The sequence below is a fragment of the Ursus arctos genome, unplaced genomic scaffold, assembly GCF_023065955.2.
Source record: "Ursus arctos isolate Adak ecotype North America unplaced genomic scaffold, UrsArc2.0 scaffold_1, whole genome shotgun sequence".
Taxonomy (NCBI): domain Eukaryota; kingdom Metazoa; phylum Chordata; class Mammalia; order Carnivora; family Ursidae; genus Ursus; species Ursus arctos.
The window spans coordinates 94,434,518-94,456,910 of NW_026622763.1; the positions used below are offsets into that span (position 1 = coordinate 94,434,518).

General features: G+C 41.9%; 1 protein-coding gene across 1 annotated transcript in view; it reads left to right on the forward strand.

Annotated features, from left to right (window-relative positions):
- Nucleotides 1-21,953, forward strand: part of MOGAT1 (monoacylglycerol O-acyltransferase 1) — a 35,853-nt gene extending 13,900 nt beyond the window's left edge. The window contains exons 2-6 of the mRNA XM_026491832.4: nt 692-870; nt 1,420-1,624; nt 5,609-5,783; nt 6,539-6,738; nt 16,992-21,953. Coding sequence (XP_026347617.2) covers nt 692-870; nt 1,420-1,624; nt 5,609-5,783; nt 6,539-6,738; nt 16,992-17,146 — 914 coding nt within the window. The 3' untranslated portion in view covers nt 17,147-21,953. The remainder of the gene's footprint in view (nt 1-691; nt 871-1,419; nt 1,625-5,608; nt 5,784-6,538; nt 6,739-16,991) is intronic.
- The last annotated feature ends 440 nt before the right edge of the window (nt 21,954-22,393 follow it).

Here is a 22,393-nt window from a genome sequence, read left to right on the forward strand (position 1 = left end):
GGTCGAGTGTTGCCACTTCTTGCGTCAGACATTTTGAAGCTATGTCATTTGGTGCCTAAACAGTTTGGATTTTGCTTTGTCATCAGGAAATGTTGCAAGTAGTGAAAGATGAACTAAGATGCAAGGAGTTCCTCCTACGCTGTTTCTGTCTCTGGCAACAGAGTTCCTGAAAACGGAGTTTGTTGCTAGAATGTTCCCTCTTTGTGGGCACATACATAATGTCTTCTCAGCCAGGTAGACATCTGTAGTGGGAACTCTTCTGCATCCCGTCTTTCAGCAGCAATTCCTCCATACATCACGTCAGGGAGGTGGTGTAGACCAGGGGCTTTGACAGTGGGCTGTGGAACTAGACCAACCACTTCCTTCCTGTGGGGTTTGGGCAATCCATTTAACCTCTCTACGCCATTTTTCTCTTCTATGAGAAGGACTGTGGCTGCTTCATTGATACTGTAGCTATATAAGGATTAAATAAAAATATTTTGGCAGAGTACCTGATACAATACTTGGCATATAGTCAATATTCGATAAATATTACTCTCTCATTGCTACCTTGTTACATTACCTCACTTGAACTGAGGCTCAGCGTAACGCACCTTGTGTATTCATTAAATCCCCGTGGACCACTGATGATACAGTACGGTGAGCAGATGCTAACTGACCCTGACTCCTGAGGTCTTTCCCTTTCTTACAGCACAGGTGTGTGTTGGAGTCATCGTGATACTGATCGTATATAACTATTGGTTCCTCTACGTCCCTTATATGACATGGCTTTACTTTGACTGGAGTACCCCAGAGCAAGGAGGCAGGAGGTCCAACTGGGTCAGAAGCTGGACCGTTTGGAGGTATTTTAAGGACTATTTTCCAATTCACGTGAGTAGAATTGTTTTATGTTGTAGTATCTTGAGCTGGGAGAGTGGAAATTCGTTTTCATCACAAATAGTTGAAGCTCCTTTCTTTTCAGAGGGAGAGAGCCTGCAAATCAGCCCAAATTACTAAATGGGAGCTAAGCTAAATTGACACCATTTCGAAGGCTGGGGGGGCGGGGGGCGGGGCTCTGGGCTCAGGAAATTGTTTAAAAATTTGGAAACAGCTCTAACCCAGAGAGCTAAACAAGTTATGTTTTCCATTTCCTTTTTTAAAAATTAATTAATTAATTTAATTAATTAGAGAGAGAGAGAGAGAACGGGCAGAGGGGAGAGTGAGAAGCAGGCTCCTGGCCGAGCAGGGAGCCCAATGTGGGGCTCGATCCCAGGACCCTGAGATCATGATCTGAGCCAAAGGCAGACGCTTAACACTGAGCCACCCAGGTGCCCCTCTATTTTCTTTTGACATTAAAGCTAATCATGAGTTTCTTGGTTTCTTATTGGAATCTAATCTGGACCATTTTACTAATTTTTTTGTCCTCACTGTATACTGTAGCTCATCAAAACTTGCAATTTGGATCCAACTCACAACTATATATTTGGGTTTCACCCCCACGGAGTGCTCGTCGCTGGAGCCTTTGGAAATTTTTGTACAAATTATTCGGACTTCGAGGAGCTGTTTCCTGGCTTCACCGCGTATCTTCACGTGCTCCCATTTTGGTTCCGCTGTCCGCTCTTTCGAGAATATCTGATGACTAGTGGTAAGTGCGGGCAGATCGTTATTTCTCCAGTGTTCTAGGGCGGCGGGACCACACAGGATGTCCCCTCCCAAACACAGGTTTACAGTTTCTTAGTAAAACCCTGGGGATGTATCCCTGTCTGATACTTCCCATGCTGCTTCGATGATTCTTGTCTCCCCCACTGGACTGGAAATTTCAGAAAGACACAGACCGTGTCTTTTTTTTCCCCACCCCAAGTGTCTAGCGTAGGGCCTGGGATATAGGAATGTTCAATAGATGTTAGTTGAATGAAAGAATAAATTGATGAATGCGTTTTGTGTATACAGATGTGGGAGAAAGAATCTTGTGATTCTTTGTGAAACAAACAAGGATACATTGCACCTTTGGAGAAGCCCTTTGCCTGTGTTTATGAGCAGCAGAGAAGGAAAATGTCCTCTAATATGTCTTGAAGTAATGGCCATATAGAAACAAAGCACATTTAATCTGTCTTTTTCTCCCCATATTAAACAGAACTTGGCTCAGAAATGAGTTCATTCTACTCTGCTACTCTGAGCTAGAGGGAAACTAGCTCATTGATTAATGAAACCACAATTCTACCAATTCCAAGAATAAAATTTAGCTGAAATGCTATAAAGACACTATATGAGTGTGCGCAGAGGCTAAGCTTGTGGTAACAGCTCTCACGTCAGTTTGAGGGGTTTGGTTTATTTGGTTTTCTAACGGGACCAACTTACTGACTCAGCATGAACTGCAGTACCTTACAAAGTGCTTTATGTTTGTGGTCATTCTCTACATTAACTATTGTTGTCTTGCATTTCTTGGATATAAAGACAAGTGGATAGTCTCATTTTGGAAACTTTATAATTTCAGGACGAATAAGTAGCATATTCAGAGGTAGAATTTTGCAGGGTTTTCCAGGTTTTCATTACTTCCTATTAATTTCTCAAGTCTCTGTTGTCATTATATACCTGATAGGAAATCACTGAGCACCAGAGGACCAGGATCCCTGGCTGGGTGTTCAGGTTCTGTGTGTGGACCTTCACCCATATGGCCCTGGGCTCTCTGTCCAGCCTGGCTGTCACTGCATCTGGCCTCTAGAGGGCGCACCAAACCTCCAAACTACTGTAGAGGCAAAAAAAATCCCTATTTTTGCGGACATTGATTGGGTTAGTTTTATAAAAGGAAAAAAAAATTAAAGGGAAATTTTTTTAATTTCAAAAAAGCACAGAAATATATTTACAATATATACTGTTTGCTGATTCCAAGCCACAAGTGAGGTTGGGTAGTGGTAACTGAGAGCAGGTGTGGCAAATTTATGGTGCAAGAGATGTAGGTCCACCCCTCTCCGTGGCCATGTCGGATACCTATAATTAACCCGAAGAATCTTTCTCCATACAGTGCCCTCAGAGTCATTGCCATTTGCGTGAGCTGGCGTTTGAGATTAAACTTGTCTGTTCTTTCTGGCTTATGACATCATGGGCTCTTTTCCTTTTTGCTGTAACCCGAGTTTTCCTAAACGCTAAATAAAAATATCCAAACTTGTAGCTGGTAGAGCTTTAGGGTGTCCTTATCTCAAAGTTTGGAGAGTTCTCAGTTTTTTTCTAGAACCAGCTTCCAGGACAGCTCCTGGTCCAAGGCTGCCCTTCTACTCTGTGCCTTTCTTGGTGGGTGTGAAAGACAGACAGACATGTGTGCCAAACCTTCACGTAGTAAAGAACCAATAGAGTTTCAGAGGTCCTTAGCTGACCAGTGCCTGTTTTGCTCTTACCCAAGGGGTTTTGTCACTATAAGTCCCTGTAAGTCCCCCCCCCCCAAACTCTTCCTCCTGGTGCATTTGGGTGAATCTGTACTCATCAAGTGTCAGCCAGGGCACATTCTGTGTTTCGAGGCTCATATTCCTTCCCATGTGCCTAGTAAGGCTTGGCAGGTAGTAAAGATCAGATCACAAAAGCCACATACAGAGCCCAGAGGAGGTCGATATGAAAAACAGCTGATGGATTGGACAAGACTTAGTGATCGATGCAGCCTCAGGAAGGTAGCAACTATATCTGTCATATCATCAGCATCTAGCAGTGTCCTGCCTGTAGCAGGTGCTCAGTAAGTGTTTGGAATGAAGGGATGAGTCAATGCGGTTGCTAAGAAGAGGGGAATATGTATGGGAGGAGCCTACACCTCTGACTTGGGTGACAAGATCCATGATGGTCCCATTACCTTGAGGGGTCATGTTGCAAGAAGAATACAGTGCATTGGGTTTGGAAACATGGAGTTTGAGGTGTCTTTGAGTTGGCAGGGTAGAAATGTCCATTGGGCTGTTGGAAGTGTGGGTGGAGAGCCTCGGGAGGAAGATGGCCCAGGAGAGAGAGTTGGGAGAGCTCAGCGCACGTAAGTGGTCCTTGAATCCATGTACGTAGAAGATATTAGAAGGTATTAGAAACTATGAAGGAGCCTGTCTTAGTTCAGCCTGCTATAACAGAATACTGTAGACTGGGTGACTTAAATGATAGACATTTATTTCTCATCGTTCTGGAGGCCGGGTGTCCAAGACCAAGGCACTGACAGATCCAGTGTCTGGTAAGAGCTCCTTTCCTGGCTCCTTGTTATGTCCTCACATGACGGAGAGACAGCACCCTGCCTCTCTTCCTCTTTTTATAAGGACATTGATCCCATCTTGGGGGCTGTGTTCTCATGACCTCATTACTTTCCAAAGGCCCTACCTCTTAATATTATCCTATTGGGGATTAGGGTTTCAACATAGAAATTTTAGAGGAATACGAATTTGCAGTTCTTAGAGCCCTAAGACATAGCAGCATTTTAGGATGGCCTATAAAGGGAGCCCCGAGAGGGAACTGAGACGTGGCCAGAGGGGAACCAGTGTCTGGAAACTCAGAAGGCTCTCTTTCCAATGGAAGTAATGCCTCCAGCTCCCACTCGGGGCACACAGGGCAGAATGGCCATGCCTTGAAGTCAAGAAAAGTTCAAACCCATTGAGGCTCAGGTTCTCTCCCCTCTAACTCACCACCCTCTGCCTCTTTAGTAAGTGGTTGGTCACTCAAAATCCTGCATTATTTCATATTCCCCCAGTAATAGGCACTTATAGTAAAATGAGCATATAATTGTCCTTTGAGAAATGAGATATGTTGTGTTTTAATAAAGCCTGTCTGACACATTCTTCTATGACTCAAAAAATGGATATAGCCATGAATGGAAGGAAACAATAAGACTTTAAAAAGCAATTATCTCTGAAATACAGGTCATGAGTGGCTTGTATTTTCATTTTTTTTTTTTTCCTTTAAGAGTTCATGGCCTTTTCCTACAAGGGTACATAGTACATTTAAAATCTGAAAAGGAATCTTTAAAGTTATTTTTATGTGGGAAAGCCTGGTACAAAGACTGAACAATTATATAACTATCTTAAATAAACAATTTATCAAAGTTAGACTAGACATTTGGGAACCATGTAAAGATCTGGTTATTTGTCAAATGTCTGCATTTTTAAAATCATTTACATTATAAATCTAGGTTTGGGAAACAAAAATCCACATAGAATATCTGAAAACAGGACCTTCTGTGTTCAAAAGATCCAGTGCAGCCTCTTGAAAAGGATATGCTTTTTGGTTCTGAGCCAGGATTCACCAGGGTAGTGATCAAGGCCGTACAGCTCTGCAGGTTGTGCACTGAACAACTGCAGAGGGCACCTTTCGCTTATAGTGCAATATGAACAGAGTCCATAGAGTTGAGCAGCATATAACCTACCCAAATAAGTGGTAGATCTAATAACAAGTGACATTTTAAAGACCTAACCCATCACCTGCCAAAATGTTGTATTTTATTAATGGAATATATTACCAAAGATCTGGCTGTGACAAAATTATAAACTACAAGATGTTCTAGATGTAAGCAGGTTAGGGAATTTTGTTAAATGTTCACTGATACCATTGACTATTATGATAAAAATGTTTTAATTTAATTTTTAAGATAAATACTTAGCCCTTTTGTTTTATTAAGGGTCAGTCTCAGTTTCTAAGAAAAGTGTGTCCCATGTGCTGAGCAAGGAGGGAGGTGGAAACATTTCAGTCATTGTTCTTGGGGGTGCAGAAGAATCACTGGATGCCCATCCTGGAAAATTCACTCTGTTCATCCGCCAGCGGAAAGGATTTGTTAAAATTGCTTTGACCCATGGGTAAGTAGCTTCTCATTTCAGGTACCTGGGTCAGAGAAGTTAAGACATTATTAAATGAATACAAAGAAATAAAATAATTTTTCTAGTCCTTAAAGACAGACTTCCTCTTAGCTGACTTTCCAATAAAAGCAGGTGTGGATGTTCATGGGAAACGGAATACAACCTTCCCACTAAGGTAGTTCGTTCCATGTCATCCACAAGTTAAACTCACCTTTAAAAACAAAGCAAACAGGGGCACCTGGGTGGCTCAGTCATTTGGGCATCTGCCTTCAGCTCAGGTCATGATGCCAGGGTCCTGGGATCAAGCCCACGTGGGGCTCCCTGATCAGGGGGGAGTCTGCTTCTCCCTCACTCTCTGCCCCTCCCCCCACTCATTCTCTCTCTCTCTCGAGTAAATAAATAAAATCTTTTTTTAAAAAAGCAAACAAAAAGTACAGAATTTTTATATACAGAGTATACATTTGTAGACAAATGAACAAACGCATCATGGCCCGAACTCTAGGTGGAAAAGACGCTTCCCGGAGTCTTGATTTTCTATGGAATAAAATTCCATGAATTGCTAAACTGCTGAGGTACCGCCCCAAAGGATTTCAAGTATAAGTCGGTTGCATTGTGTGGAACATGAAATTAGCAGTATAGGGAGATAAGGGAACACTGCAGAATTGTTGGCATATGTTGCAAAAGTCATCTGAACGGAGTAAAATACTTAAATTGTTGTCCTTAAAAATTCGTGTTCTTCCGCTTTGTTTTTGTAGCGCGTCCTTGGTCCCGGTGTTTTCTTTTGGAGAAAATGAACTATTTAAACAAGTTAACAACCCTGAAGGCTCATGGCTTCGAACTGTGCAGGAGAAGCTCCAGAAGATCATGGGGTTCGCTTTGCCGCTGTTCCATGCCAGAGGAATTTTTCAATACAATTTTGGCCTGATGCCCTATAGGAAACCTATCCACACTGTTGGTATGTACATCAAAGACTAAAGGCTTGTTAGAAAAACGAAAGTGTTACCTTACTTGAGCAATGTTCCTGTTACTGATTGCAGTGCTAATGCAAGAGAAGTGGCTTTGGGTAATAACTTCCTAAAATAAGAATCCTATAGATGTTATTTGAGTTCATTTACAGTATGTCTTGTGGCTCAGAAATGACTGTTTTTTCCATTTGGGAATTGATTACTTTCAAGAAAACTGTTGAACTACAGGGAGAATCCAATTTAGACATAAAGTTCCTAGTGCTCTATGTGAATCTATTTCTCTGTACCAGCAGATTGTAATGTAGCAATTCTTTGATGAACACATTACATCAGTCTGTGGATATATGCAGATTTCTGTGTAATAGATGGCTGCGTCGTGTGCAGTTCACCTAGGCACCAGTTTCTGGGGCAGAAGCATTTTGGGGGGGCCACTTGCTATTTTTACATGTATTCTAACATGAACTGATTTTATTTTGAGAAGTGGTATCTTGGGGGGAGTTGAGGTGGGGGAGGATGGTGGCAGACTATTGATAGAAGGACCGAGGAGCACAGTAACGAGCTCTTCACACTGAAAGTGAGCTGGATTGCTGAGCAGGAAAAAGTGCAGAGCCAGATGCTAGTAACAGTTAACCAAACTATATCCTTCATCTAAAACTGGAAGTAATAGTTTCCCTGTGGATAGTCCATTAAATGACATTCAAAATGTTTTTAGATCTGTTTCATTAGAATGGGATTTTACTACACTGTCAGTTTCTGGGAGCTTTGCATTTCACGTGCAATCACTTGACACTCTTTTTATGCTGTATTTAATTCCAATGGAATGTTAACAGACTGTTGATTAGTTAGTATAATGGGAACGCAGAGATAAGTGTCCAGTTGTGTTTTTTCAAGATTAGCTGGGTACGTTTCTTTGGCATAATATATATATATATATTTTTTTTTAACCAGGTAATCAACACGGGTTAGACCATGATTTTTCTTTGTAGTAATATTAAGTAGTCATTTTTGGTCCCTTATGTGCAAAGTACTGTAGTTGGCACTTTCGGGGTTATAAGGAAAATTGAAAGACGTGATTTTTAGGAACTAAAAGTTTAATTAAGTGTAACTCATACACACATGAAGTAAGTTGCCGGTGTTGAAAGTCAAGTGTATTTTGTTGATTTAAATGATTACGGTTATCGCTTGGTGGGGGTAAACTTTAGTTTTAAGTAAAGTGGTCATCATATGATACAGCCTAGTTATAACTCTACTGACAAATCATTAATTGGTCAGGAGTCAAATGGAAATGACCAAGTCTGAATTCGTTGTTGAGCCTAGAAAACCTAGAACTCTGGTTTTTCACTCATGCCTGTCTAATGCACTTCTCTGCAAGAGTTAGAATAAGGGAAAATTGCTTCAGTCCACCCCTCTGCTTACCTCCCAAATGATTACATCAGAACTACCGTATCTAGTCTCTGGCATCCTCAGTATCCTGCTGTTATCTGAAGCCTCTTAAAATCCAAGCTGAGACTCTAAACGTTTACATAAAATCTCAGCTGCCATGAGTTCGATTAATGGTGGTAGAATGGGAGTCATAACTGAGAGCAGCCTGATTTGGGGGAACCAGACCCTCACAGACTATCTGCATTTAAAGATTTTTATTTGAGGTTAGTTGGTAGCACACACGACTCTTGATCTCCAGGTCACGAGTTCACACCCCACGTTAGGTGTGGAGCCTCCTTAAATAAATAAATAAATAAATGAAGACTTTTATTTGAAATCAGTGAGGATAGGATATTGACAATGCCATAAACAGAAGCAAAGCTATGTATCAATCCAATGCAATGCGATATGGTAACAGTGATCTAAGTTACTATGCTCAGCTCTATTTTACATCAATGCACTTCAAGCCCAGAGCTGTTTCTTTGCTGACTCCCCAGCACAGCCCAGGCACGGCAGGTAGAGTGGAGACCAGCAGTTACTTTGTGGGCCTTCTGCTTCCCTTCCATTTAACTGAGAGTTTGTGAACTTAACTCTACCTCCTAAGAACTCAGTAAATATTAGTTCAGTTCATCCTAAATCGTCACTTCGTCTCTGACCCTCTCGCCCACAGCTGTCCGGAGATGTGCAGATTCTCCATCCTACGGTCTCCCCACACATTTGTGAGACCTCACTTTCTCAGTGACCTCAGAGCGTTCATCTCAGTTGTAGTGATTCTTGAATACTAGTGAGAATTCCTAACACTGCAAGGATTTTGTCTGTTAATAGCCTACTCATTAAATCCTTTTAAAAATGTGTTCTCATTAAACCCAAAGTGCCATCATCAGGTCACACTTACCCTCTCTGCATATTTCTTACACCACACCCTGCTAAACCATCAGGTTTCTCTGCACCCTCCATCAAAACCATCTTTCGTAATTTTTTACGAGATTTTATTTATTTATTTGAGAGAGAGAGTGTGCACACGCACGTGGACGAGCGGGGTGGGGAAGGGCAGAGGGAGTGGGAAAGGGACAAGCAGACTCCCCACTGAGTGTGGAACCCAACACGGGGCTTGATCCCAGGACTCTGAGATCATGACTTGAGCTGGAGTCAGACGCTTAACCAACTGAGCCACCCAGGCGCCCCCAAACCATCTTTCCTCTTAGCTGAGGGTCACTCAGAGGAAATAATTTGTAAAGAAGATACTATATTTAGCTTCTGCACAGCAAAGGAAAACAATCAACAAAACTAAAAGACAGTCTACTAAATGGGAGAAGATATTTCCAAATGACATCTCTGATAAAAGGTTGGTGTCCAGGGGCGCCTGGGTGGCGCAGTCGTTAAGCATCTGCCTTCGGCTCAGGGCGTGATCCCAGCGTTCTGGGATCGAGCCCCACATCAGGCTCCTCTGCTGGGAGCCTGCTTCTTCCTCTCCCGCTCCCCCTGCTTGTGTTCCCTCTCTCGCTGGCTGTCTCTCTATGTCAAATTAATAAATAAAATCTTTAATAAAAAAAAAAGGGTTACTGTCCAAGATATGTAAGGAAGTTATACAACTTGACTCCCAAATAATCCAATTAAAAAATGGGCAGAAGTCATGAACAAATGTTTCTCCAAAGAGGAAATACAGACGGCCAATAGACACATTAAAAGATGCCTAGCATCACTCATCATCAGAGAAGTGCAAATCAAAGCTACAGTGAGATATCACCTCACACCTGTCAGAATGGCTAAAATAAAAAACACAAGAAACAACAGGTGTTGGTGAGGATGTGGAGAAAGGGGAACCCTTTGCACTGTGGGTGGGAATGCAAACTGGTGCAGCCACTCTGGAGAACAGTATGGAGGTTCTTCAAAAAGTTGAAAATGGAACTATCCTATGACCCAGTAATTGCACTACTGGGTATTTACCCTAAAAATATATGTATACACTAATTAAAAGGGATACACCCACCCGTGTTTATTGCAGCTTTATTTACAATAGCCAAACTATGGAAGCAACCCAAGTGTCCATCATTAGATGAGTGGATAAAGAAGATGTGGTGTATATATACTGTGGAATATTATTCAGCTATAAAAAAGAATGAAATCTTGCCATTTGCAGCAACATGGATGGAGCTAGAGAGTATAGTGCTAAGCGAAATAAGCCAGAGAAAGACAAATACCATATGATCTCACTCATATGTAGAATTTAAGAAACAAAACGAACAAGCAGAGAAAAAAAGAGAGAGAAACCAAGAAACAGACTTAGCTATAGAGAATGAATAGAGGAGAGGTCAGTGGGGAGGATGGAGGAAATAGGTGATAGGGATTAAGAGTACACTTATCATGGGCGCCTGGGTGTCTCGACTGGGCATCTGCCTTTGGCTCAGGTCATGATCCCAGGGTCCTGGGATCAGGTCCCGCATCGGGCTCCCTGCTCAGTTGGGAGTCTGCATCTCCCTCTGCCTGCCGCTTCCCCCACTCATTCTCTCAGTCTCTCTCTCTCTCAAATAGATCAATAAAATTTTAAAAAGTATACTTATCGTGATGAGCACTGAGTGATGTGTAGAACTGTTGAATCACTATATTGTACACCTGAAACTTAATATAGCACTGTATGTTAACTCTACGGGAATTAAAGTAAAAAACTTAATAAAAAAGTAAAAAAAAGAAGATACCATATATTTTCTTTACACATTTCACAAATAGTATGTAATTTACATGTTTCGTTATTGTCAGCTTATGAAAATATAAAATGTTCACATATATCATGTTTCGTTACGTAAATAATGGAGAAAAACTAATGTAAATATCACATCCATCATGATACCCAGGAGGGATAATTGAAAGAAGTTTATACTCTAAAACAATGCTTAAAGAATTGCAGTTCCTTGGAATTGCTCTGTTTGTTTCTACAATACAGAGCCCCTGGAGAGCAGGGATTTTTGTCTTATTGTTCTCTGCTGTATTCCCAGTGCCCACAGGATAGGGCCTCAAGACACATTTGTAAACAATTCATTCTTTAGTTATGCCTTTCTGATTATAATTCTTAAGTTTTCAAATATCTAACAAGTACCCATTAACAATTTTAAGGGAAGCCAATGTTAAGTTCAGGTTGTAGAGCCAGTATGGGTAGTATGATGGGAAGTTGCATGTTTGGGGAAGAAAGTAAGAGACATGGAAACTTGTCATTGAAAGGGGGAGGTTTCGTGTATCATGGTATGTGTGGATTTTAATTTTTAAAAGTTTATGTTGAAAAATGTCCAAGGTTCAGAAAAGTTTCATGAGTAGTGAAATGAACTCCTGTGTGCCTTTCTCCCACACTCACCAGTTGGTAACATTTTGCTACAGTTTTTCTCTCTCTCTAATGGTGTGATAAACACACTCTACTGTTATCACTGAACTGCTTGAGTATGACATTTGCTCCTATGTGTCTCTCTCAAGAGCAAGATGATTCTTGTCTATAATGTCAGTGCAATTCAGGAAAGTGAATGTTGACAAGTACTGTTAGCCAGTGTACAGTGTATATTTAAATTTCACCAGTTGCCACAATAATGTCCCTGTTAGCCGTGCTTTTGGGGGGCGGTGGAGGTGGGGGTCGTGTGTTTTTTCCCTCAACAGGATCCTACATTGCATTTAGTTTTCACATCCCTTCAACCTGCTTCAAACTGGGTTAGTTGTTCAACTTCCTCTTGTCTTTAGGACATGAGCAATTAGGAGGAGTGTAGGTCAGTGGGTTGTAGAATGTTCCTCAACTTGGGTTGGTGTGTTTCATCGTGATTATATTCCAGTTAGGCATTTGTGGCAGGAATCCCACAGACATGACTTGTCCTCCTCAGAACATCATGTCAAGAGCCTCTTGATGTCAGTTTGTCCCGTTGTTGGTGATACTCAGTTTGAGCAGCTGAGGGGGGTGTTTGCCAGGTTTCTCTACTATAAAGTTAAATTACGAAGATTTATCTATAGAAATCTTTATATGTTTATATATATAAATATATATTCTATTTCTAAAGGCTTTTTCCTTTTCATTAGCAAGTCACCTGGGGATAGTGTTACTTAGACGCTGTGTAATTATTCTGTTCATCAGACTTTACTTGGTGGCTTTAATATCCATTGATAATTCTTGCCTGAATCGATTAAGGCAGTCATGGTTGCAAACCGGTGGTTTTCTAGCTCTGGTATTCCTTCTACATTCATTAGTGGGCTCTCCCTCCTTCCAGTGTTAGATTATTTGAAGTCTGGATATCCAGAGAGGCTTATCCGCTCCCGTCCCGTTCTGTCCAGCCTCACAGCTTCCACTGACTTCAAAACTCCTCGGTCTGTCTTTTGATTATGGATGTGATGGAAGTGCTTGTTTCATTTTTTATATTTATGGCAAAACTGAAAAATATAATCACTGCCATTAAGAAATTGGCTCTTTCCATTGTAGGCCCAGCATGCCGGTCGTGGCTAACACTCAGGCCCCAGCCCCACAAAGAAACCAATATTGACATTAAGGAGCTGTTTATCATGCATCAGCTAAATCTACAGAAGGAAGTAATGTGGGTTTGGGGTCTGATTCAGAGTGACTTAGACAGTTTCATTTCTCTTCTCAGAGCCTCAGATTTTATAACTGTGAAGAAGAGACTTTTATAATTGTCCTGTCTGGTCTCAGGGTTGTTCTGGGGATCAAATGACATGGAACTTGGGAAAGTGCTTCATAGGCCCCAGGTGCTAGGGGAGTACGGATTGGTGCGGGAGGCTTCCTGGCCAGACTGTGGAGAGCTGTTAAACGTGTTTCCGTCTCCCCGTGTAAGTATTCCTGCCAGAGTGTTCATCTGAATCAAATCGTGAGGAAACAGACAAATCCAGATTCGGAGACATTGTATTAAACAACTGGCCTGGGTTCTTCAAAAATACCAATGTCGTGGAAGACCAAAAGGACAGAGCACTCAAAGTCACAACAGCTGTCCTCAGGGGAAACAAGTGTAAGGATATCATTGAGACAACTCATCACGTTTGAATGTGGATTCAGGACAAAATAATGTGTAGAGGTTAAACTCCTTAGGTATGATAATGGTGGTGTTAAAAAAGGAGAGTGTTCTTGTTCTTAGTTACTTGATGCTGAAATACTGAGGGATGATAACGCGATTGAACCATTGATGTCTGTAACATTTTCCAACGGATCTACAAAAATAAAAATAATATATATGTATATTTACACGGGGAGGGTGTGCACAAAATGTTCAAAACTGGTGAGTCTAGAGGAAGAATATGCAAGTGCTTATTCCATTATTCTTTCTATAATTTTAAATTTTTTAACATAAAAATAGGGAAAGGAATGTACTTGAATAAGATAAAACTGGTTTGAAACCATTTGAGGACAAAAGCGGTCCATTATATTTCAAGTCATTATTATGTCCTGATGGGGAACAAAAAGCAGCCTAAGGGATTCTCTGAAATACAAAGAAAGGAAGGGGAACCTAATTTAAATTTAAATGTAAAGTAGGGATTTAAGGAGATAAAAATGTTAAGGGGATTAGCTTGGTGCCCAATACAACCCATTAAGTGTTCAGTAAATGTTCTTGAGTGTGTGTGTGTGTGCACACACACACACACACACACACACGCTCTCTCTCTCCCTCCCCACCCCCCACATCTGGCATATTTGAGCCAGCACCATAAGCCAGAGGTTTAGTGAACCCAGATTTCATTGGCACCCACATTTTGACTCTTCCCAGCCCCCTCTGCCAACAGATTAGCCTTTTTCTGGTGTTAAGCTATGTAGCATCCAGACAAAGACTAATTCCTGTGTGAGACCATTAAAGCGATAAACTCTGGAATTTTCATAATTAAAGAAAAATAGAGCAAAGATTTCTTATTGCAAAAGATCTACTCTTTGCCTCAGTGAGAAGAAAATAATGCCCATTTCCAGATTCCTCTCCAGCCATGTATACAGCCCCTGGGAAGCTGCTCATTCTTCGTCTTAGGTAAATACAGCCCAGCACCATAGAAATGAGGGCGAGACTGCTGTGGGAGGCCGTAAGTGCGTAACTAATCTTGACTTGCTGGATGGAATCGGGAAATGGAACAAACACGCACGCCAGCTATAAAAAGCACCGAAACATAAACAGGAGCGCTAATTCCCGACTCTGCCACAAGGAGATGATGGCTGATTTTTCCAGGGCAAGTTCTGATTCCAAAAGCAGCCTGATACAGCTGTTTTTTTCCCTTTGTGTTGTAAAAACAGTTACAGGGCAATTTGCCGCTGACTTAGTCTTAGCTTTGCTTGCTTCTCCTTAGTAGTAAAAATCACCTTTTTGGGGAGAGAGAGAATGAGAGTGAGAATATTCTGGTCTTCTAGGGCTTTGGGGACCCTTCTCAGATTTGCAGGTTTTTGTTTTATGACCTCTGTCTTTATCCCTAAAAAGTAATTGAGAATGATTTTTTACTCTCTAATCCGATTTTGGGTAAGTAGGAGGGGCAGGAGAACTGGCTTTACATCCTAAATTCTGGTTCTTTTTGTGTAGTTGGGAATTTCCAGCATCTCCATTTCTCTACGCATAAACAAGAGAAAAGCAAGGATGAAGCTGTCCATCTCGCACTTTAAAGGGTGAAGTCTTATAATAAGTTCAATATATATGGGCATGTTTGAGCTCTCTGGAAGAACCATCTGAAGTACAGTGAACCCATGAATAAGAAAACAGGATTGGAGTAGCTGTAGTATAGCTCATAGGAAGTAAGACTTAATTAAGAATTAAGAATTCACGAGTCTCAATTAAGCTGGGAACAACACACTTCATCTTCTCAGACCACTAAGTCTCTTTCTAAGTCCCTTCCCTCCCCCACTCCCACCCTGAATATTTGCACTTGACCTTTCTTTTGGACAATTTCACTTAACAGAAGCTAGTTCTGTAAAACCGAATTTGCTAGTAGATTGCCATTGCCTAATAGATTCTCCCTTCACATGTAGATTTCTCAGTTCTTTTCTTGAAACAGAAAGGTCAGAGTTAGGAGACTTCAAGATCATTGAGTTCTACTTTTTTATCCTATGCAGGTGAAAATTAAGGCCAGAGAGGAAGCTACTGACCAGCTCAGTGTACTGGTCTAGTCTAGCGCTCTCTGTGGAACACCAGCTCCCGTTCCACCCCATCACCCCCTTAGCCTGTCCTCCTCTGTATTTCCAACCACAGCTGACAGCAAGACAACTCCAGTTCTTTCTGTTGAATTACAAAGGACTGATGTCTCCTCTATGCAAATTTGACATCCCCGCTATCAAAAGAGAACTGTATATGAGATTCTTGAGGCTATATCTGATTAAAAACTTAGCAATTGGAGAATATTAATGCTGCAGTAAGGTGCTATCTATCTACTATGTATGTCTGTATATACCTCTTTACTGCAACATTAGATAAATAATCTTAATAATACATTTTGTTATATATGTGTGTGTGTGTATATCACTCTCTTCTGTGCTCCCATACCTCCCATACTGATGTCATTTATCACTTCCTTCTTTCTTTGTGACTTAACATTTGCTTGGTTTTCTCTTAACTCACCACCTTCTGTTACTGACATGGATTCGAACCTTGGATGAAGCATGGAACAACCTAGAGTAGGCCAGAGGAAACCTCCTCTCTCCCCTCTGAGTTCCATTCTGTTCCCAATGGCCCCACTTGACCTCATGCCCAAGTTAATAGAGGGTAATAAGCTGTTTGCTGCCCAGCAGGCCACCGAACATCCTATAGGTTTTCACCTCTTGGCATCAGTAAACAGCAGGGGGCGCAGTTGGGCGCTGGGAGGACCCAGGAAAGCAGGTGCCAAAGCCACGTGTATCTTGTAGTTTCAAACAGACTGAGACACAACCTAAACACCTTTTTAAATATGTATAGAAGTTGCCAGGTTAAATAATAATGAGCTCATTTTTAATTACAGGTTAAACACACATGCATTCTCATTGTAGAAAATTCCTACAATACAGATCAAGCGAAAAGTCCCCCATCTCTACCTTCCTTCCTGGAGGTAATGGTTATCCGTCTCTCTTTCTAGACTTCTTAAATGCACTAAAGCTTACAGTGCACCTAGGAATATAAATATCTTTTCATAAATGGGATCATACTGTATTATTTCATAACTTTTACCCCTACTTCATACATTTTGGACCTCGACGTGTGTGTGTGTGTGTGTGTGTGTGTGTGTGTGTGTATACACATATTTCATTTAAAAAAATTGCTGCCTAAGATTCTGTTGCATGAATGTTCTGTGCTTTATTTCATAAATTTTCTGCTGAGACTTCATTCTGCTTGGTTTTGTTTTCCACTCTTAACAAACAATGGGATTCTTGTCATTGTGTGTGGCGGATTCTTAGCTGTGAAGATAGACATTCCTTACATTTTTTAGAATGATGTTAAAAAGAGTCCAAGGAGAGGGCTGATGACTCATAACTCGAGACTTTGCAGTCGGTCACAATAGGGTACTGTGGCCGGGCCACCAGCTGTACCAGAGGGACAGTGCTGGTGACGTGCGCACACAGCAATGTGCTCTTACCTCACAGCTGTGGTCAGCCCAGTAGTTCACTTGACTCAAAGTCAAAACCAGCAGGGTCCTTCCACTCCAGCAACTGCCGAGAAGGAAAGTTCTTTATTGGTTCTCAGATGGGATGGTGTGACTATTGGAGGCAGCCAGGAAGATGAACAAAGGATTGGAGCAGGCAGGCCTGATGGATTCTGACTGGCAGATCTTTCCAGGGCCGTCCATGAGAGGCAGCTGTTTGTGGTGGAGTGGTTTCGCTTTCTCACATCAGATGTATTCTCTGTTTTTGCAGTTGGCCGCCCAATCCCTGTCCATCAGACTCTGGACCCGAGCGCGGAGCAGATTGAGGCGCTGCATCAGACCTATCTGGAAGAGCTGAGGAAATTATTTGAGGCACACAAAAGGAAGTACGGTGTTCCCGAGCACGAAACTCTCATTTTTAAATAACTATACTCTTAGAAGGCACACGAGAGGATGAGAGAACATCCCATTGGGGGGATACATAATTTTTTTCTTTGACTCTGGAATCAGAATTGCAACTGGAAAATATTATTTATGGTGACAGATGTTGATGTGTATCCGTGGGAAATACAAATACAGTGGGTGACTGTCGGAGAATGTTGGACATGACTATACCCCTTGTGATAATTCTCCTCATTTGGGAAGGTGCAATCATTTTACGGGTTAAGAGGTTTAGGATTATTCATGTGCTCAAAAAAAAAAAATAACAGTTTCAAAAAATAATTAGATCCTTTTACCAAAATCACAAGAATTTAAGGTGGTATTTTCACTAAGTATGACAGCTTTTGTTTAGCACAGCTGGAACAGTTCGGAGACAGTGTGTAAACTAATTTTCCATATCAAGCTAGAGGAGATCATTTCTTTCTTTCTTTTTTTTTTTCTTTTTCTGCTTGAACAGACCATTTTTTTTGGTGAATAATGTTACTTTTCAGAGTTAGATAATTTGATCCTTTAGGTCACATCGACAAACGCATTTTTATACAGTAGTGCAGAATTTTTGTGCAGGTTTTGAAATAGGCTGAATCTACCATCTGGAAACCCATGTGGATGAGAGCATGTCTCCTCATTTCTATTCATGCTTAGAAATATTCATGCTTGTCTTTTGCTTAGAAGTATGTTCATTTGCTATAGACATGGAGGTCTTTTGGGAGACGTGCTTCAGAATATTAAAATTCCAAAAGGTTTTCATGGTAATAGAAATGGTTTTAATTTTCTTCCCAAATGGCCTCTTTGAGTAAGACCAGCTATGAAAGAAAGTGCCCTCTCTGGTTGTGATGTGTCCAGTTACAGCTCTCTGGTCCGGGAGAGTGGGAACCCTGTTCCTCCTGTTCACTGACCTCTCCCTAGTGCCTGGGTCAGGCACAAGATCAAGTACTTGTTTAGTGAATGTATTTACAAATGAACCCACAAACCAACTTTGCCTCAAGGTGAAGAATTTTTAAAGCTTTATTTACCATAGCAGGAACCTATTATAAGAAGGAGAGAATATGCTGGGTCTCTTTGTCTCAGGACAGTAATTGACAAGTAAGTCAAGTAAGTCTTGTCAATTACTGTAAGGAAGAAGAATGTCTAGTTTCCAAATGATCTCCATTGCGGCTGGTTACTTCTCTCCCTCCTCCACTCTAGGTATTTGCGGGCAACCTCACTGAGTTCTAATTTACCAGTCATGTAGCTTCAGGCCTCTGATTTTTAAAACATCAACTTCTGGGCTAGAACCTGGACTGAGGTCAGCATCAGCCTGACAGAATCATGCTGGGTAATGCCTTGAGTAGGAAAGCATTTCACACAGGAAAAAGTGACCTCCCTTCCTTGGTCCCATTTGGGGTTGTTTTGGCCGGCATCACTTTGGTTCACGCTGGTTGAGCAATCCAGGAGTCCACTGACCCGTGGCCTTGAAATTAGATCAATTTTTTAATCGAAGCCGGGAATAGGGCACAACCTATTTTTAATAGATGCAGAAAATTTGACTATGAATCCTTTTTTGGTATTACTCAACACCAAAGGGCATAAAGGAGCACTGTTTACGGAAAGTGAATGACACACCCCCACTGGTCCGGGCTCAGTCTTCAGAATGGAGCTGTGAAGGCCACGTAACCACAACAACTAAAGACCTTTAAGTTATTATAAAACCGATCAATTTGGACTGGGTGAATAAAATAAAAAATAATGATAATAAAAAAAACCAAAACCATGAATTTCATTCCTTTAGAGAAGTTTATTAAGCGCTTACGACACATAGTCATGATTTCACGTGATTTCACGAAGGTATGATTTTAAATCTCCTACTTGGTAGTGGGGGCTAAGCTGAACCCCCCAACATCAGCTGGATCATCTCGGAAGCAGTTAAAGCCCGCATGTAGTAAAACAGAGGCACCGAAAAATGAGAAAAGTTTTGCTCTGATGAATTTATCTTGAATTTTGCCATTTCAAAAATCCAGACATCAGCAGCTTTAATTTTGGCATCCACAAAATCTTAATTTTTAGGTACAAATTAGGGATTTTATCTCTTTTTCTTTCTTTGGGTTTCCAGAGGTCTTATTCCAGCCAGAAGTCCTTTCATAAAGTCAGAGCATAGTAAGAAGTTTCTTACTGTCCTACAGATGGCAGATGAAGTTTTGGACATGAATTTTTGCTTCAGCACAAATGTGGGCCATATATTGTATTTGCTAATACAGTGTGACAGGGATTGCCTCTGTTTTAAAGATTCTCATCTACTCTGTAATTGCACATAAAATTTAAACGGCAAAGCAAAACAATAACAGCAAGAAAAATAACCGCAGGACACGGTAAGAGAAACTGAGCTAATTGCCTTGAGAAAATGTGCACTTATGATTTGCTCTGGACATTTCTGTCTCCTGTTTCTCTTGCACACCGGGCACAGGCTGAGTCATTTCCTTTGTCTCGCAGCTAGAAGGATTGAAATTATCCACATCCAGCTAAGTCGATTATGCTTACGTTGAAGGTTGCAGTTTCGGTGCTTAGGAAGGCCAGCTAGTTTTGCTGTGTCGCAAGGGGAACCAGGGCAAGGGATGCTGCATGATTTATGAAAACCCTTCACTAGGACTGTGGAGACAATCAAAGTATATATACTTCAGGGACGATGGGTAAGCCTTTATTGTATGCATAGCATTTGAAGTACAATCCCTCCTTTCAGTAGAAGGTACACTTCTGTCCTGGGAAGCTCGGGAGGTGGAGTCGAGATGCAATGTCCACACTTCTATAACTTCGCATCTCTTCCGAGCCACCCCACCCACGGTGCCGATTACCGAGGTTTGTGACAAATACGAAAACGCATTTTGGGTGCATTTACTCTGTCGTCTTTCCCTTGGGCAAGAGACAATGTGCATGGGATTTGTTGATTGTTTTTGTTTGTTTGTTTTGTTTTCCGGTAGCCCAAGATTTCCGGTTCTCATACTGTATTTGTCTTTTTTTAAACTAAGTGATAAAATGTCTCTTTCTGGAGCTGGAGAGTTACTTCAAATAGAATTTGTATATCTTTTTAAAGGGCAAAAAAAAAAAACAGGGCACCTTCTATATAACCAACTAGTTGCGCCAGTTTCTCTGGGATGGCAAATACAGAAGCTGTTTTTTATATATTTATTTTATATTTTGTATTTATATGTCAGTTATTTGACTTCCCTCACACTCTCAGCCTGGTGCCTTAATATCTTCTATGGAAAGGCGGAGGTCCAGCTCCATCCGTAGTTTGCTCATGAGAATACGTGTCTTGTGAGCGTTTGGTGCTGCCCCCACGGAGCAGGTCCTCGGCGCGCTCGCAGTGAACACTGACGGCGCTAACCCAGAAGCTTGAGACACGGTGTGCATAGCAGCCAAGGTCTAGAGCTAGAAGGGGCTTCGTGTCTGGCATTAGCCCTTCTGCAGATGCAGCAGCTGAACCCCCGCGGCTTAACGTGGGCTGGCCCTGACTCTGTTCCTGTCCCGACGGAACAGGGGGGATACAGCTCTCCCATCATTGTTGATTCATCAACTGTGAATCCGCCTATAAAACCGAAGTGTCCAAACACGGAGTAGGATTCAAGGTACTCCCAGAATGCCAGGGATTTAACCGCTCCGAAGCGAGCTCTGTCTTCTTGGGACCTAGAACATTTTTCTTTTTTGAGACCGGTACACTGCATTGTTGATTTTTCCCTTCTGCAAGAGCTATTTTGGTGATGTGCCCTGGGGGACATCCAAGTTTTCAACCAGCTAAACTGCTAGAGCCTTGCGCGTTGAGCTGCAGGATAAGGCAGGGTGCTTTCTGCCCAGCGTGAGGGAAGGATCCACCCTCTCCGTCACCTTGTGACCATGAATACAGTTCAGAGCAATCCCATTACTCAGACAGAAGTGGGAGCAAATCTTCTGTCACCTTCCTGACAGCCCTAAGCCCATTCTGGCTCTAGCTTCATCCAGCTGGGCTGTTACAGCTGCTTTTTGTTGTTGTTGTTGTTGTTTTAATAGCTCTTAGGTTCTGGTTAAGAATTATCTTAGGCTCTCTTAAGAATGAAGATAAATCTGACCTTCTTGTATTCCCAAGGGCTGTGTAATTCTCCCCTACTCCGTTTCCAGACCCACTTGGAGCCTTCGGTCTTTCTGGTTGGATTCCAGCTGTCCAGTGTGGGGTACAGTCCTGTGGAGACAACCAGAAAACACAACTGTGCTGTTCTTTTCTACCTTCCAGGGGCTTCTGTTTCAAATAATCCTTTAGCCTCTGGTCCTCCACTAACTGACTGGGTGACCTGGGTTGCTTCCTTCCTCTTAGGAGTGAGTGATCTCTAAGGTCCCGTCTGGCTCCATCTCTGTGGTCTCTGCCTGGCCCTTGATCTGTCACGGTAATCACATCCAGTGGGAGATGGAGATTTATCCGTAGACTTCTTTTCCCTCTGCCATCCTCCCTTGTATTCCTCTGGACATGCGGAGAGTTCAAATGACTATCTCCCTTTCTTAGTATACATAAAACATGAATTGCTACAGAGATTTCTCCAGCGTTACAGTGACCTTTAGGCATGGTGTTCCTAAGAAACAGTTTCATTCTCTAAATAAAAATTGGAGACGTTTATCAAAGAGGTTTCCTTCTCTATATCGCTCAAAACTGTGAAATAACAGTTTATTTCTTGTTAAGATCTTTATAGGAGATGGTGAATTTTTCTATTTTCTATATTGTACATGTTGCTGTGTGCTTTTTAAAAACCCTTGGTTTATAACGTTTTGACCAATAAATGTGTTTTATGCCCAAGTTGTAACTGTGTGGGTGTGGTGTTCTAGCTTGTGGGGGGGTCCTTCCCACGCCTTGCCAAGGCTGGAGCCGCTTGGACCTGGGGGTGGATTCAGGCAAGGGAACGGCGGTGGTATAGTGAGCACTGCAGATTCTCTACTGAAGAGCCAGGCCTGGAGATGCCCTCGACCAGAGAAAAGACAAAACAGAAAGCAGGGCCAGGGCTAACCGAAAAGTGCAGATGTGCCAGATGAAACGAGCAGAGGGCAGGAAGAGGAAACAAGCCAGGGCGGGGTCGTGGTCGAAATAGGAGTGAAACTTGTCAGACACAGAAATGTTCAAAAACTGGTAGAAAAATGGATAGATTCCAAATCAAGTGAATCGCTGCTATTAAGTTCGGGGTTTCCTTTCGGATGATGAAAATGTTCTGAAATTGGATGGTGGCGATGGCTGTACCCACC